Below are 12,383 nucleotides of genomic sequence, written 5' to 3'. Positions count from 1 at the left end.
ACAAAAACACACACACCTTGCTTAGCATCATAATGATTGGGATAGGCAGACACTGTGTACATTGAAACTGGAGATGTATTCAAATATGCTGTACCATATTACCAGGTTTTTCACATATGCACACAAGCACACATTTAGTGCTAATTTTTGCATTAACTGACTTTAATCCTTTCAAATTCTTACACCCTCTGTATGAAAATTATGGTACCTCCTGTTGATCTTGTACATGTGCCACCAGGACAAGTTGTTCACAACCATTACTTAAACTGTTTCTAATGATGAAAAAAGTGTTGAACACAAAAATATGTCATTTTGTTCTCAGTATTTACACATTCTCAAGCAAGTAATAAAAAATTGTTCTGCGCTTCTGCCCATATATATAGCTATTGAATATAATCTTTCTCTCATAGAACACACTTGGGACATATACATACATGCATCTTCAATTTCTGTGACACTGGGTGTTCCCAATGACACAAGAATGGCCGGTCACAATGAGTTAACAGTCAATAATGTTAACAATAAACCTGTTAAGATGCAGGCGGCATATCATAATGAATTTGATACTGAATGCTGTTGGTGGCTTTTGTATTGACAATAAAATATAAAGAACGCAAAAGTTTACGGAATACACAGAAATTATCAAGCGAGTTTGTTAATGGATTTTACTTTACAATAATATAACATACTTACTTTTAGATAAAAGAAAAGAATTAAGTGCAAATACAATTTCCACTCAGTAAGTTACATTTTTGTGCAAACTGACCCAAACTAAATGTTAACTGGTCCCTTGACTCCTACTTACAGTTACCAAATACCTACCCTGAACCCAACTATATACATGCATAGATGTTTGGCATGATGATGATGGTGTGCTTGGGGTGTGTGTGTGCGGGTGTGTGGGGAGGGGGGGGGGAATGCATAAATATAGCCACACACATACCCAAACCAACTATACTGTTTCAACTTTAACACGGTACATTGAAGAAGAAGACAATCAAGCAACAATTAAGTTACGCATGAGTGTTGTCAACGTTACTTAAATTGTAAGGGTAAACTTCACTAGCACCAGTTAAAATGGCAAACTGAAGCGCTCGATCGTTTGTTCAGAACGACGTCCGACTGAAGTCAGTGTTTATTTTTCCAAGGTTCGTAAGTAAGAAAAATAGCAGTTGGTATGATTTTGTCTAATGCATCTGTTTTATTACAACCAACTATTGATATTTTAAACATACGTTGATCATTGTAGTCCATCAATTATCATTTAATCATCGCATTCTAAGAAAGAGCAAAATTCTCACTCTGCGCGCGGTTCATTTCCAGAATCGCGTAGCGCGAAGTTGGAATTCCAACAATGGCGGCCATAGTTGGAATTCCAACAAAGCGCAGGTCATTTCCGGAAAAGCGCCGCTGACTAGATGGGACGCAACATCATATACTGATGTGCTGATAATACGGAACAAAATAGTGCAGAAATAAAGATCAGTAGTTTTCAAGGTCAAGGAGATATCAAAAATTAATAGGCTAACAAAATATGCTATTTTGTTTGTACCAAGGGTTTCATATTTGTTGATTCTGTGAAAAAGCGCGCTGCGAGCTCTACTTCCGGTTCAGTCCGCGCGAACAAGTCTAGCAGACGAGAATAGCAGACGAGAAAATGTCCAAATATACTTGGGTTGTTTCGACAGCTATTGCTGTTTGTGTTGCCATGTCTGCTTATGTATTGCATCTTTATTCCAAAGGTTTGAACCACAGGCACTGACATTTGTATCTATAGTTTATTTCGTGGACGTTTTGTGGTATCATCGAACAGAGTAAACTATTGCAGACTGAAGCAGACGACAGGTGTTGTTTCTTAACCCTTTGTGATATTGATAAACAGACGCGCATGGATGCATGAATGCACACGAGCGATACACATTCCCAACACAGTTTAATGTCGGCGAAAAACCACATGAACCCACCGTCTCTATATCTGTCTGTCTTTGTCTGTCTGCATGGTTACGGCCTGTCTGCCTCATGACTCGGTGACACACACACACACACTGGCGCACGTACGCTCGCACCCCCCCCCCCCCCCCCTCTACCCCAAAATATATCTTTTGTTATTTCGAATTGCTTAAAGTGCATTGGCAGAGTATATTCTCCCTTTCGCTCCCCACCACCTCTCTCTCTCTCTCTCTCTCTCTCTCTCTCTCTCTCTCTCTCTCTCTCTCTCTCTCTCTCTCTCTCTCTCATATAAACACACACACACACGTTTTCACACATACACAAACACACACACACGCATACATACACATGCACACAAACACCCATGCATGGAACTTATTTTGTATGCATGCAGGACAAAAAGTTTGCAAAGTCTGTAGTCTAAAAGCAAATTCACAAAAGTGGGAATAACTAATTCTTAAGATGTGATATGGGACACAGCAATACCATACATCTGGAGCCTAATAACTAATGTATTTGAGGTTTTTGTGAATGTTATGTTTTGTCAATTAAATATTCCATTAACTTACTATTTTTGCTTTGTGATTCAGAGAAACCAGAACTGTTGGTGGGCGTGTGCATTCTATCAGCACGAGACCACCAAAAAGAACGCAACACCATCAGAAACACCTGGCTAAAAGCAGACATGGGAAGCAGTTTGGAGGACAGGAAAATCAGGTATCACGAGATCCAATTCGATAATCAGGAATATAATATGTTGTATTCCTATACTTCGTTGGTTTCTGTGCGAGTGTGTTATATGTTTCACATGTAGTGATACAGTGGGAGACCTAATAGGGTGGTGTATGCCAATTTGTCTCCTTCAGCTAGCTTTCAACGAGCATAGTTTTTGCCTGAGCTCTAATCGTCTGGTGCTGTTGCAGTAGATGACGTTCAGATATGACTCGTGCAACGTTTGAATGCATGAGCTCTGGAAAAGTTCCGCTGCTTGAACTCAAGGGATTTCCATTTGCATTTGATTGTGCATGTGGTTCCTTAGTATTTAATCAGCAGATGAAACATTTAAGGTGTCGTGAGAGTTGTGTACAGGAGCCCAATGCATAGCCCCTCCATACTTTTAGGATTTCATAGCGCTGTGGAGCGCATAGCTATGAAACGCACTATAGAACTCAGCGGTCCGCATGCATGAGGTCAAATAGTGCCTGCAATAGCTAAGAGCAGCTCTATTTTTAACACGTAGATAGTGGAAGGGATTCCCCGTCATCCTGTGTCTCTGCGCATGCGTCAAGCTTTGTGATGCTTCGCGGCAGGTCAGTTTTACACCATTTGCCGCAGACAGTTTGGAAAGCCCGTCTCCTGATAAAACTTGGCTTTCGTGGTTTGGAAACTATATTCATTCCGGTACCCTCGCCATAAAGGTATAAGTCACTCTCTTGCTGGTTCTGCATGCTGTGTTTGATGTTATAAATTCCCGTATTATATTATTATTATCATTATTATAATGTACCGCGATCAGTTCGCCTCACACATCTTGAAAAGATCCGCACGCGTAAAAACTGGCCGAAAGTCAAGATAACCCGCAGAACCGGCGGCAATGCACCCTTTCGATTTGGCAGTTCGAGTTGCTCTTACAGTTCATCCGTGATTGCAAGAATGTCCTGCCGACGAAAGCGGAATTTTCTGTACAGTTCCACGTTGTCGTAACGATTCAGTGGATGTAGGCGGTCAAGAAAGATCCGGTTGCTTCTCAAATTTCTTCTCATCCTGAATCGGCATGAAAGCAGCCGCCATTTTAAACGGTCCAATAGCGGGTTCCATAACTCTTATTGGAAGGAGGGGCCTGCTATAACTTTATGGCCGACATGAGGCTCTATGCGCGGTCTATGCATTAGAAATAAGAGACTTTATGGAGTCCACCGACTTTATTGCCGTGACGTCATCAAATTAGGCTCCTATGAAGGGGCCATGCATTGGGCTCCTGGTGAACATTCTGTTGGCAGTCATAGTTGGATGAGGTACTAGCTATACTCAATTTTGAGAAGGGAAAGTACTTTGGAATGCTTAAAGATACGATAAAAACACTGAGAGATTCAAACAGCCATAAGATTACCATACTGTTGTTCTCTTCTTGTTTGACAGGATACATGTGAAGTTTGTAGTAGGGATGGAACCTTGCCTGATTCCCCCAGCAGACAGACTCAGCACGTTTGAATGCAAGGAGTGGATACCTGACATTTCCGCAGGTGTGTATGTGCGTTTATATTCAAGTGATTTTGTCTTTGATTTCCCAATGAGCTCTTAGATAATAAGTTAGCTCTTGCACATTGGGCATGGACTATTATTTGTGGGCAATTTTTAGCTCCTGTCACGATGTTAAACGGTTTGTTGTACAAACAGGGACATTTTATAGAAATTGTGGGAAATACATGTAGCAGTGATTTGTGATTTATTCGAAACATGTTGGATAGCTCGATCGTCTTCATGTTTTCAGCTTGGTTTCCTATACATGTATTTGGAAATTTGCTGTGATAATAATGTATGAATTGTGACCAATCTTATTTTGCAGACCTCACAAAAGACTTTGAAGCATTTTCTGTGATGGAAGATTTCGTAACCGGCCCAAAAGTTCACGTCTTGAACATCAAGGTGATTTCAAGTGTGTTGTGTTGTGGTGTGGTTGTGTTATGTTGTGGTGTGGTGTGTTATGTTGGGTGTGTTGTGTTGTGGTCTGTGTTGTGTTGTGTTGCATTGCATTAATTTGCGTTGCATGATGGTGTGGTGTGTTATGTTGTCCTGTGTTGCGTTGTGGTCTCTGTGTTGTGTTGCGTTGTGTTGTGTTTTGGTGTGCCTTGATGTGGTGTGGTGTGTTGTGAGTGTATGTTTGTTTGTGTGTGTGTGTGTATGTGTGTGTGTGTGTGTGTTATGTGTGTGTGTGTGTGTTGTGTGTGTTTCGGCGTAACTGTATTATTATTTTTTTGCAGGCACTGCACCAAGTTACACTAAAGAGAATTGGAATTTTGGCCGACATTACACTAAAAGAGGAGCCCCTCAATGTTTCTTTGTATGATGACTTGACAGAGGTAAGATCGAACTGCATCTTCAGTACATTTTACACTTATGTTAAATAAACCTAAGCTGAATAGATGTGGATTTTATTTGTACTCGCTGATAATTCATGAGCAGGATATGTTCGTAAGTGTTAAATCATTAAGGATCGTCAGCTTTTTCAAACATGTTTTTAAAAGTTAACCCTTTTATTTTGTTTTTCCGTCTTATTTTGCTGTTTTTTTCAAATTTAATTTAATTTTTATTCATTTCTGTTTTCCTTTTTTAATCACTTTTTTGTCCTGTACATTTTCTCGTTTAAATTGTTTTTGCTTGTTTGGCTGAAAATGGTGCCCAAGCCGTACTGGAATTTGTCATCATACAGCAGTACCTGCGATGTGCGGACCCTCCCATGAGAGGACACCTCCCTTAAAAGGACACCTTCTCTTGTCCCTTTTTATATTATCTCTACCAAAGTATACCTGTCATGAAAGGACACCTGCAATGTAGGGACACTTTTGGCTGGTCCCAAGGGTGTCCTTTCATCGCAGGTACCACTATTTATTAGATTTTCCAATTTGTTTTCTTCATTTTTTCTGTCTTTACTACATTTTGGTCATGCATTTGTTTATTCAATTGTTTTTTGTTTCCTTGATTTTTGTCTTTTCTTTTTTTTTCTCACTTATTCACTCCTCCAATCAATCATTACTTCTAGCAAGACCTGGCGTGAAGAATTATTTTTTTCGTTCCTTCTCTCTTCACTAATTCATTTCCTCATTTATTCACAACTTGTAGCAAGAGCTGGGTGAAGTCATCTTCAGTCTGAAGGACCCTGGGATTATACACAAGGGATACCGATATCAACCCATACAACCATTGCAAGTGGATGTGGTAGGACAAACACCCTTTTCTGCATGAATGTCGACAGAGAGGACTTGTACATGTACACAGTGACTGCAGTGATGCACGAGGGATGTTGCTAGAATTTATATTATTTTGCACTTTTTTGGCCATAAAAGTGTTGTCAATTTATGTTTTTTTATTTTATTATTTAAGGCCGATTTTGCTGTCACTTTTGCCCTAGCTTAAGAAAAGTTTGGCAGTTTTTGGCGATTTTAATACGCATTTAATGTCAAATTTTCATGCCAAACGACATCCCTGAGTGATCTACATTTCCCTAAAAATATTTGAAGTTTGCAATAAGCTTGTTTGACATTTTTGAGAGAGAAAAAATTGCAATTATTTTTCACAAAATTAGAGAACTTTGTTAAACATGTCGGGTATGAAATCTGAACAAAGGTAGAAAAAGAGCTAGTAGTGTTTCAGGCAGTGTGCTGCAACTCACACCATACCCAATTATTTTCATGTACATCAGTGCAGAACATGTAGTCACTTTGCTATACTAGTCCTCTTTGTTGCGCCGTTGTGTTTTTGGCTCACGTAAGTGTAGCCTATGTGTTCATACACTTTGTCTGTCTGTGCGTTCATTCATTCGTTCTTGTGTTCGCGGTCGGACGGTGTGATCGAAACTGTTGTTTAGTTTGTTGTTTGTTTGAATGCAGTAATGTACATGTGACCCTCTGTCTAGTACATCACTTAAAGAATCCAAGAGACCAGACAGCTGCAGATTTGCAGTGTGCTGGTTTATTAGAAGCAATCTTTGGCAGGATTTAGTAGTTTTGGAAAAATTACAAGTATACCCAAGTCCAAATTTGAAGGTGTTGATATGGTTGAAAATAAAAATAATTAAAAAAAAAGTACAAAGACAAACTATGGCTAAATTGTTTGATTTTTAATTTTAATTTTTTCATGGGAGAAAAATTGCCAAAGCTGAGTTAAGTATGTTTCCTCATAACTGCTGCCTCCTTCAACTAACAAATGCAAACCAAGAAAGCATAGTTATGAGTGAAGCTTTAAATTTACCTTACATTAATTTGCTACATGTACATGACAGAAGTTCTCCTGTACAGGATAAAAATGCATGCACACCAAATATATTACATGCATAATGTAAATTGTGATCTGTTCTGTTTATTGACTTCTTTTGTCTTCCATGAATACAGGGGAACCCCCATTTTGAGACCCACTTTTTAAGGGATTTTAAGACCTTAGTTTTCAGGTTTTCTCTTTTCCCCAGCGGGTTAGGGGGAAGAATTTACCCGATGCTCCCCAGCATGTCGTAAGAGGCGACTAACGGATTCTGTTTCTCCTTTTACCCTTGTTAAGTGTTTCTTGTATAGAATATAGTCAATTTTTGTAAAGATTTTAGTCAAGCAGTATGTAAGAAATGTTAAGTCCTTTCTCCCAGTAAGGTCATATATTGTACTACGTTGCAAGCCCCTGGAGCAATTTTTTGATTAGTGCTTTTGTGAACAAGAAACAATTAACAAGTGGCTCTATCCCATCTCCCCCCCTTTCCCCGTCGCGATATAACCTTCGTGGTTTAAAACACCAAATAAAGAAAGAAAGATGTTTTCTCTTCAGAATGTCCTTAATTTTAAGACTCCTTACCTTTAAAAAATGAAAGACCTGATTTTTTAAGATTTGTTGAGGGCTCAAAATGGGGTTCCACTGAAGTGGTGTGTATCTTTATGTATTTGTTTTTTAATTGATAATGTATAATGCACCCAAAATTCAAGTGGCAAGGTAAGGCTAGATCCTTCATAATTATATGATTGTGGATCTCTATGTTGTGTACTTTGTATTGCAGTTTTGTGTGTGCTGTGATCCTCTAAAAAGACTGAAACAGGCAGAAATGTTTTATATCTTGTGTGCATATGAATTTAATGAGGCAGAAGTACGTTTCTTGCTTTTACTTGGTTCTTACATGATCCATCACAAAGTTTCAAACACGCACTACATACATGTACATTATAATACGGGTTTATGACCGAAAAAAGGGGAGATAATATTTTGTGAAAATCAGGATTATCTTTACACACGTTATCTCCCTTTAGTCGTTTTCGATTAGATCAGTGTTTTCGATTATTACCAACAAACTAGCAATCTGTTGGCCGATCAGTATCGCACGACTGCTGACAGGTTAATATATATTACCTGCATATTTCACTCGCTTTTCACTTATTTGTATCCTGTTTACCCCACTTTTTTCTTTCTTCCTTGTTTTCTGTCTTTGTGTTTATTGACTCTGCTGCAACGAATTTGAACTATGAACGGTTGAAAAGCAAATAAAATGCTAAAGCATTAGCAAGTACCCGCATGTTGAGAGGGAATACTAAGAACATTATTTTGTAATTCCACGGTGTTATGTTGTAGTCAGAAAGATACGCTCGATGTTACCACACTTATATTTGTCCTACCTCAAACACAGCCTGTGGCAGTGTGTTACTGATTTCTTGAAGGAATGTGTGTTATCGTTGTCTAGGGTTTATTTTCTACGTCATTCCTTTGGGCTTATCAGTTATTAAGAATCTAAATTGGATATTATCTTGTGGGTGTAAAGAATAAGAAGACAGACATGCACACAACGATCATCAACGATGCTTGGTGATTGATCTAAAATTAGACTCAGCTTTTATTCAGCTTCTGGCTTCTAACAAGATCTTCCAGGCATCTTCGGCATTGTGTTCTGTTCTCCTCTTCTTCTCATGTGGTTGTTCGGCGTTCCTGACGTAGCGCTCAGGTGCACTTCCCGTTCAGGTCACTGTTCCTTCACGCTTACTCGTCCACCTCTTCACCACTGGATTTCACATCATCCTCAAAGTTTCTCATCTTTCTCATGAATTTGTAGCAGATTGTATAGGTCTAATGGATTGTTCACCGTCACATTCTCCGCTCACATTAAATAAATTGCAGAAACACCCTGTCTGCCTTTTGTTACTTTCATAAATAGTATCAGATGGAATTCTACTGAAGTCTCGAATTGTCACTTAGTCTTTCATTCCATGTTCGACTTCGTACGCTTCCAACGTCACTCTCTTCACGTAAACCGCGATGAATCTTCTTGGAACGTAGTTGCGTTAACTCCCGATTCGTCTGTCATCAAAACGACGAGTTGCAAGTCTTGCGGTCAAGCGAGACAAACAAGCGACCAAAGCCTGGAACAAATAGAATGTGTTAATATCAAGCAACTAACTAAATTTCTGGTTATGTTCCCAAAACGAATCGTTGATGTTCGTTGTCATGAAAGTCAATTACATACATTCAATGAATTATGAATTCCACATCTTTTTCTTGTCCTAATTATGCCGCTTTCACATATTAGTATGCCTGTTACTTATTTGGTTTGAACGATAATTAATCTCGTGTACTTACTTCAAATTAAGCTAGTGAAAACGAATTCTTCGTTCTTGTGGACATGGAAGATGTTTCCTTTCCATCTCACAATCGGTTAGAACTATTTTGCGTTGGTTATGAAATTCCTACATTTTATCACCAAGAAATAATCCTCCCGCCTTTCCCTTTATGGACCATTCAATCTAATTCTTCAAAGCTTCAGGTGTTCCTTTCTATTTTCCTACCTGTATTTCCTTTTCTTGTTAGCAGACAATGTCTCGACATGTATTTCTCTCTCTCTCGACTGTACACAGAGATAAGAACAGCCTCGCTTTCACCTAGGTCCTGCCTAAAAACAATGTTCAGACCTCATGTTCAGACTCGGCGTAATGATTCCGAAAGGACTACTTTTTCGCGGTCAAGTTCAGTCGTCCGCATACTCGAAAGTGAAAAAAAGATTAAAGGTTTTGCTACAGTATCGGAGGATGAACTGTCGAAGAAGAAAAAGAATCTCGTGCCAACCACTTCGCAGAAGACCATCCGAGTTGTCCAGAAGAAGTTCTGAAACACGTCACGTTCCAAATCAAAAGACGACATGCTATTCTCTTACGTCACTATTCTTGGTTTACGGTACCATTCGGCGGCTTTGCTACGAGTATGCCATAGTCTTGGTTGGCCGAGACCTTGAGGTGGAATGCGAGTGATTAGGTTTGTTGATTTTGCTCGGAGAAGTTGTCCGTGTTCAAGCAAGTTTCTTTCTTCTTTGAAAACAAAAACCCTAAGACCAGTGAATGTCGAGATATATATGTTAATTGGATCTGTGATCCAAACATGCCTTTTGGTCAATCTCGATGGCAGTTTATTCCACTCGCCCTACGGGCTCGTGGAATAAACTCCCATCTCGATTGACCAAAAGCCATGTTTGGATCACAGATCCAATTAACGTATAATAATATTCTAAACTCTCTGTTTTACTGCTTCTTGCTTCGGAATGACACACGTAAAATCCAGCTTACGTCATATGTGATTGATGACGTGAGTTATGTTACTCTGCGATATCTCGGTCACTCCAATGCGATAGAATGTTCTCGCGATAGTCTTGGTTGTCCTCAATCGTAGGTCGTTCTAATAAATCGTCACAAATGCCCATGGAAGGGGAAGATTGTACTCAATCTATCTTTATGGTTTATATAAAACGACTCTACACCATTCAGAGCACCAATCAATTTTATTTCAACATAATAACAGGTTCAGATTCTACATGAGTCTTGAGACACAGATTGGTAGTCACTTCAATGGTTCACATCAACTCATTCATGAAGCCCGACTGAGATAGTCGGCCCCGATGTTGTCTTTCCCTGGAATGACTTTGATGGTGAATGAGTAGGGCTGCAGCTGTAGTGCCCATCTCATCAATCGAGGGTTGGTTGGCTTCATCCTCTGCAGGTATTGCAGTGGTTGATGATCGGTTTCAAGGGTGAAATGCTTCCCGTAGAGGAATCGTTCGAATTTCTGGATGCCCCAGACTGTGGCCAAACATTCCTTCTCAACAGTAGCATAATTCTCTTCTGCTCCTTTCAGTTTCTTGCTCGCGTACGCAATGGGTTGCAAACCCTTTCCTTGGTCTTGCATCAGCACGGCGCCCATGCCTCGATCAGATGCATCGGTTCTCAGGACGAAAGGAAGTTGATGATCGGGAATCATCAGTACTGGGTTTGCAGCCAGTTTCTGTTTCAGAGTTTCGAATGCTGTCTGACATTCTGGACTCCACTTCACTTTCTCGGGTTCTTGTTTCTTCGTTTTGTCTGTCAAAACTGCAGCGATCTCAGAGTACTGTGACACATAAGATCTGTAGAATCCGCTCAATCCCAAAAAGGCCCGCAGTTCCTTCTTTGTCTCTGGTGCTTTGGCTTTCAGGATCTGTTCAATCTTCTCGTCTTCAGGCCACTTCTTTCCATTTCCGATCTCGTGCCCGAGGTATGACAGATGGCTGAATCCAAAGTAGCACTTCGAAGGTTTGGCTGCCAAGTTCGCTTCTTTCAATCTCTGCAGGACTGCTTTAATCGATGCAATGTGTTCTTCCCACGTTGCGGATGCGATCAAAATGTCATCCATGAAGTGATGGACGTCTCTTCGGTTCAATGGTCCGAGAAGTTTTCTCATCATACGGTTGAAGATGCTGCCTGCTGTCTTCAAGCCGAATGGCATGTAGATCCATTGGAATGTGCCGAGTGATGTGCTGAAAGCTGTCTTGCACCGGTCTTCCTTCGCAATCGGTATCGCCCAATACCCTTTTGTGAGGTCTAGTTTGCTGAAATAGCGTGCTCCTGAGAGGTCTGCAAACAGGTGTTCCACGTCGGTGATTGGTTCCGTGTCGAACTCCACTAACTTATTGCATTCGCGGAAATCATTGCAAAACCGGACTGCTCCCGACGGCTTCTTTTTTACCAACACGATCGGTGAGTTGTACGCTGATGTAGCGGGTTCAATGACTCCTAGTTCGAGCATTTCTTTCACTTCTTTCTCTACAATCTCGACTTGCGAATGGGGTATCGGACGTGGCTTCACATACACTGGACGTTTGTCCGTCATCTTGATCGTACATGTTTCCAGGTCGGTGGGTTTTGGAACATCAGTCAAGTTCTCGTTGGCTTCTTCGCAAGCTTCTCGAACTTCTCTTTGTTGCTCCGCTGTCAACCCTGTACAGATATGTACATCTTTTCCAGTTTCGTTGCGTTTCGTCGCTGGCATGGGTATATGCGCGACGTTTTCCACATTTGCGTAGTATTCATCTTCGCGTTCTTCCAGATCAACCACCACGACTGCCACAACTTCTTCTTCTTCTTCGTCGACACCAGGGACTTCTTGTTCCAACATAATGTCTCTCTCATGGTACTGTCGAAGAAGATTGATGTGGTAGACTCGGGAAACTTTTCCCACTTTGACACGATAGTCAAACGAGTTGATCTTCTCTTCCACTAAGTACGGTCCTTTCCAAGCTAACTCCAGCTTGTTCCGTTTTGTGGGAAGCAGCAGCAGGACTCTGGTTCCTTCAACGAATGCTCTTTTCTTGGCAAACTTGTTGTAGTATTGAGCCTGCCGTGTTGATGACTTGGCGAGATTCTCTCGCGCGATCTTGCAAGTTCCTTCAA

At 40.5% G+C, this 12,383-nt stretch overlaps 1 protein-coding gene and 1 long non-coding RNA gene across 2 annotated transcripts in view; one reads left to right on the top strand and one right to left on the bottom strand.

The window, feature by feature from the left end:
• Positions 1-1,625: 1,625 nt before the first annotated feature.
• The window catches only part of LOC138953540 (UDP-GalNAc:beta-1,3-N-acetylgalactosaminyltransferase 2-like), a 468,189-nt gene continuing 457,431 nt past the window's right edge, over positions 1,626-12,383 (top strand). The window contains exons 1-6 of the mRNA XM_070325379.1: positions 1,626-1,742; positions 2,541-2,667; positions 4,090-4,193; positions 4,517-4,596; positions 4,932-5,030; positions 5,791-5,886. Coding sequence (XP_070181480.1) covers positions 1,658-1,742; positions 2,541-2,667; positions 4,090-4,193; positions 4,517-4,596; positions 4,932-5,030; positions 5,791-5,886 — 591 coding nt within the window. The 5' untranslated portion in view covers positions 1,626-1,657. The remainder of the gene's footprint in view (positions 1,743-2,540; positions 2,668-4,089; positions 4,194-4,516; positions 4,597-4,931; positions 5,031-5,790; positions 5,887-12,383) is intronic.
• On the bottom strand, positions 8,507-9,494 carry LOC138953084 (uncharacterized). The gene is made up of 2 exons (XR_011451478.1): positions 9,271-9,494; positions 8,507-9,053 (listed from the first exon to the last, which is right to left on the bottom strand). It is a non-coding gene; the product is annotated as an uncharacterized lncRNA (long non-coding RNA).

Source organism: Littorina saxatilis, linkage group LG17, assembly GCF_037325665.1.
Source record: "Littorina saxatilis isolate snail1 linkage group LG17, US_GU_Lsax_2.0, whole genome shotgun sequence".
Taxonomy (NCBI): domain Eukaryota; kingdom Metazoa; phylum Mollusca; class Gastropoda; order Littorinimorpha; family Littorinidae; genus Littorina; species Littorina saxatilis.
The sequence above is the reverse complement of the archived record's forward strand: the minus strand, read 5'-3'. Positions and strand labels throughout refer to the sequence as shown.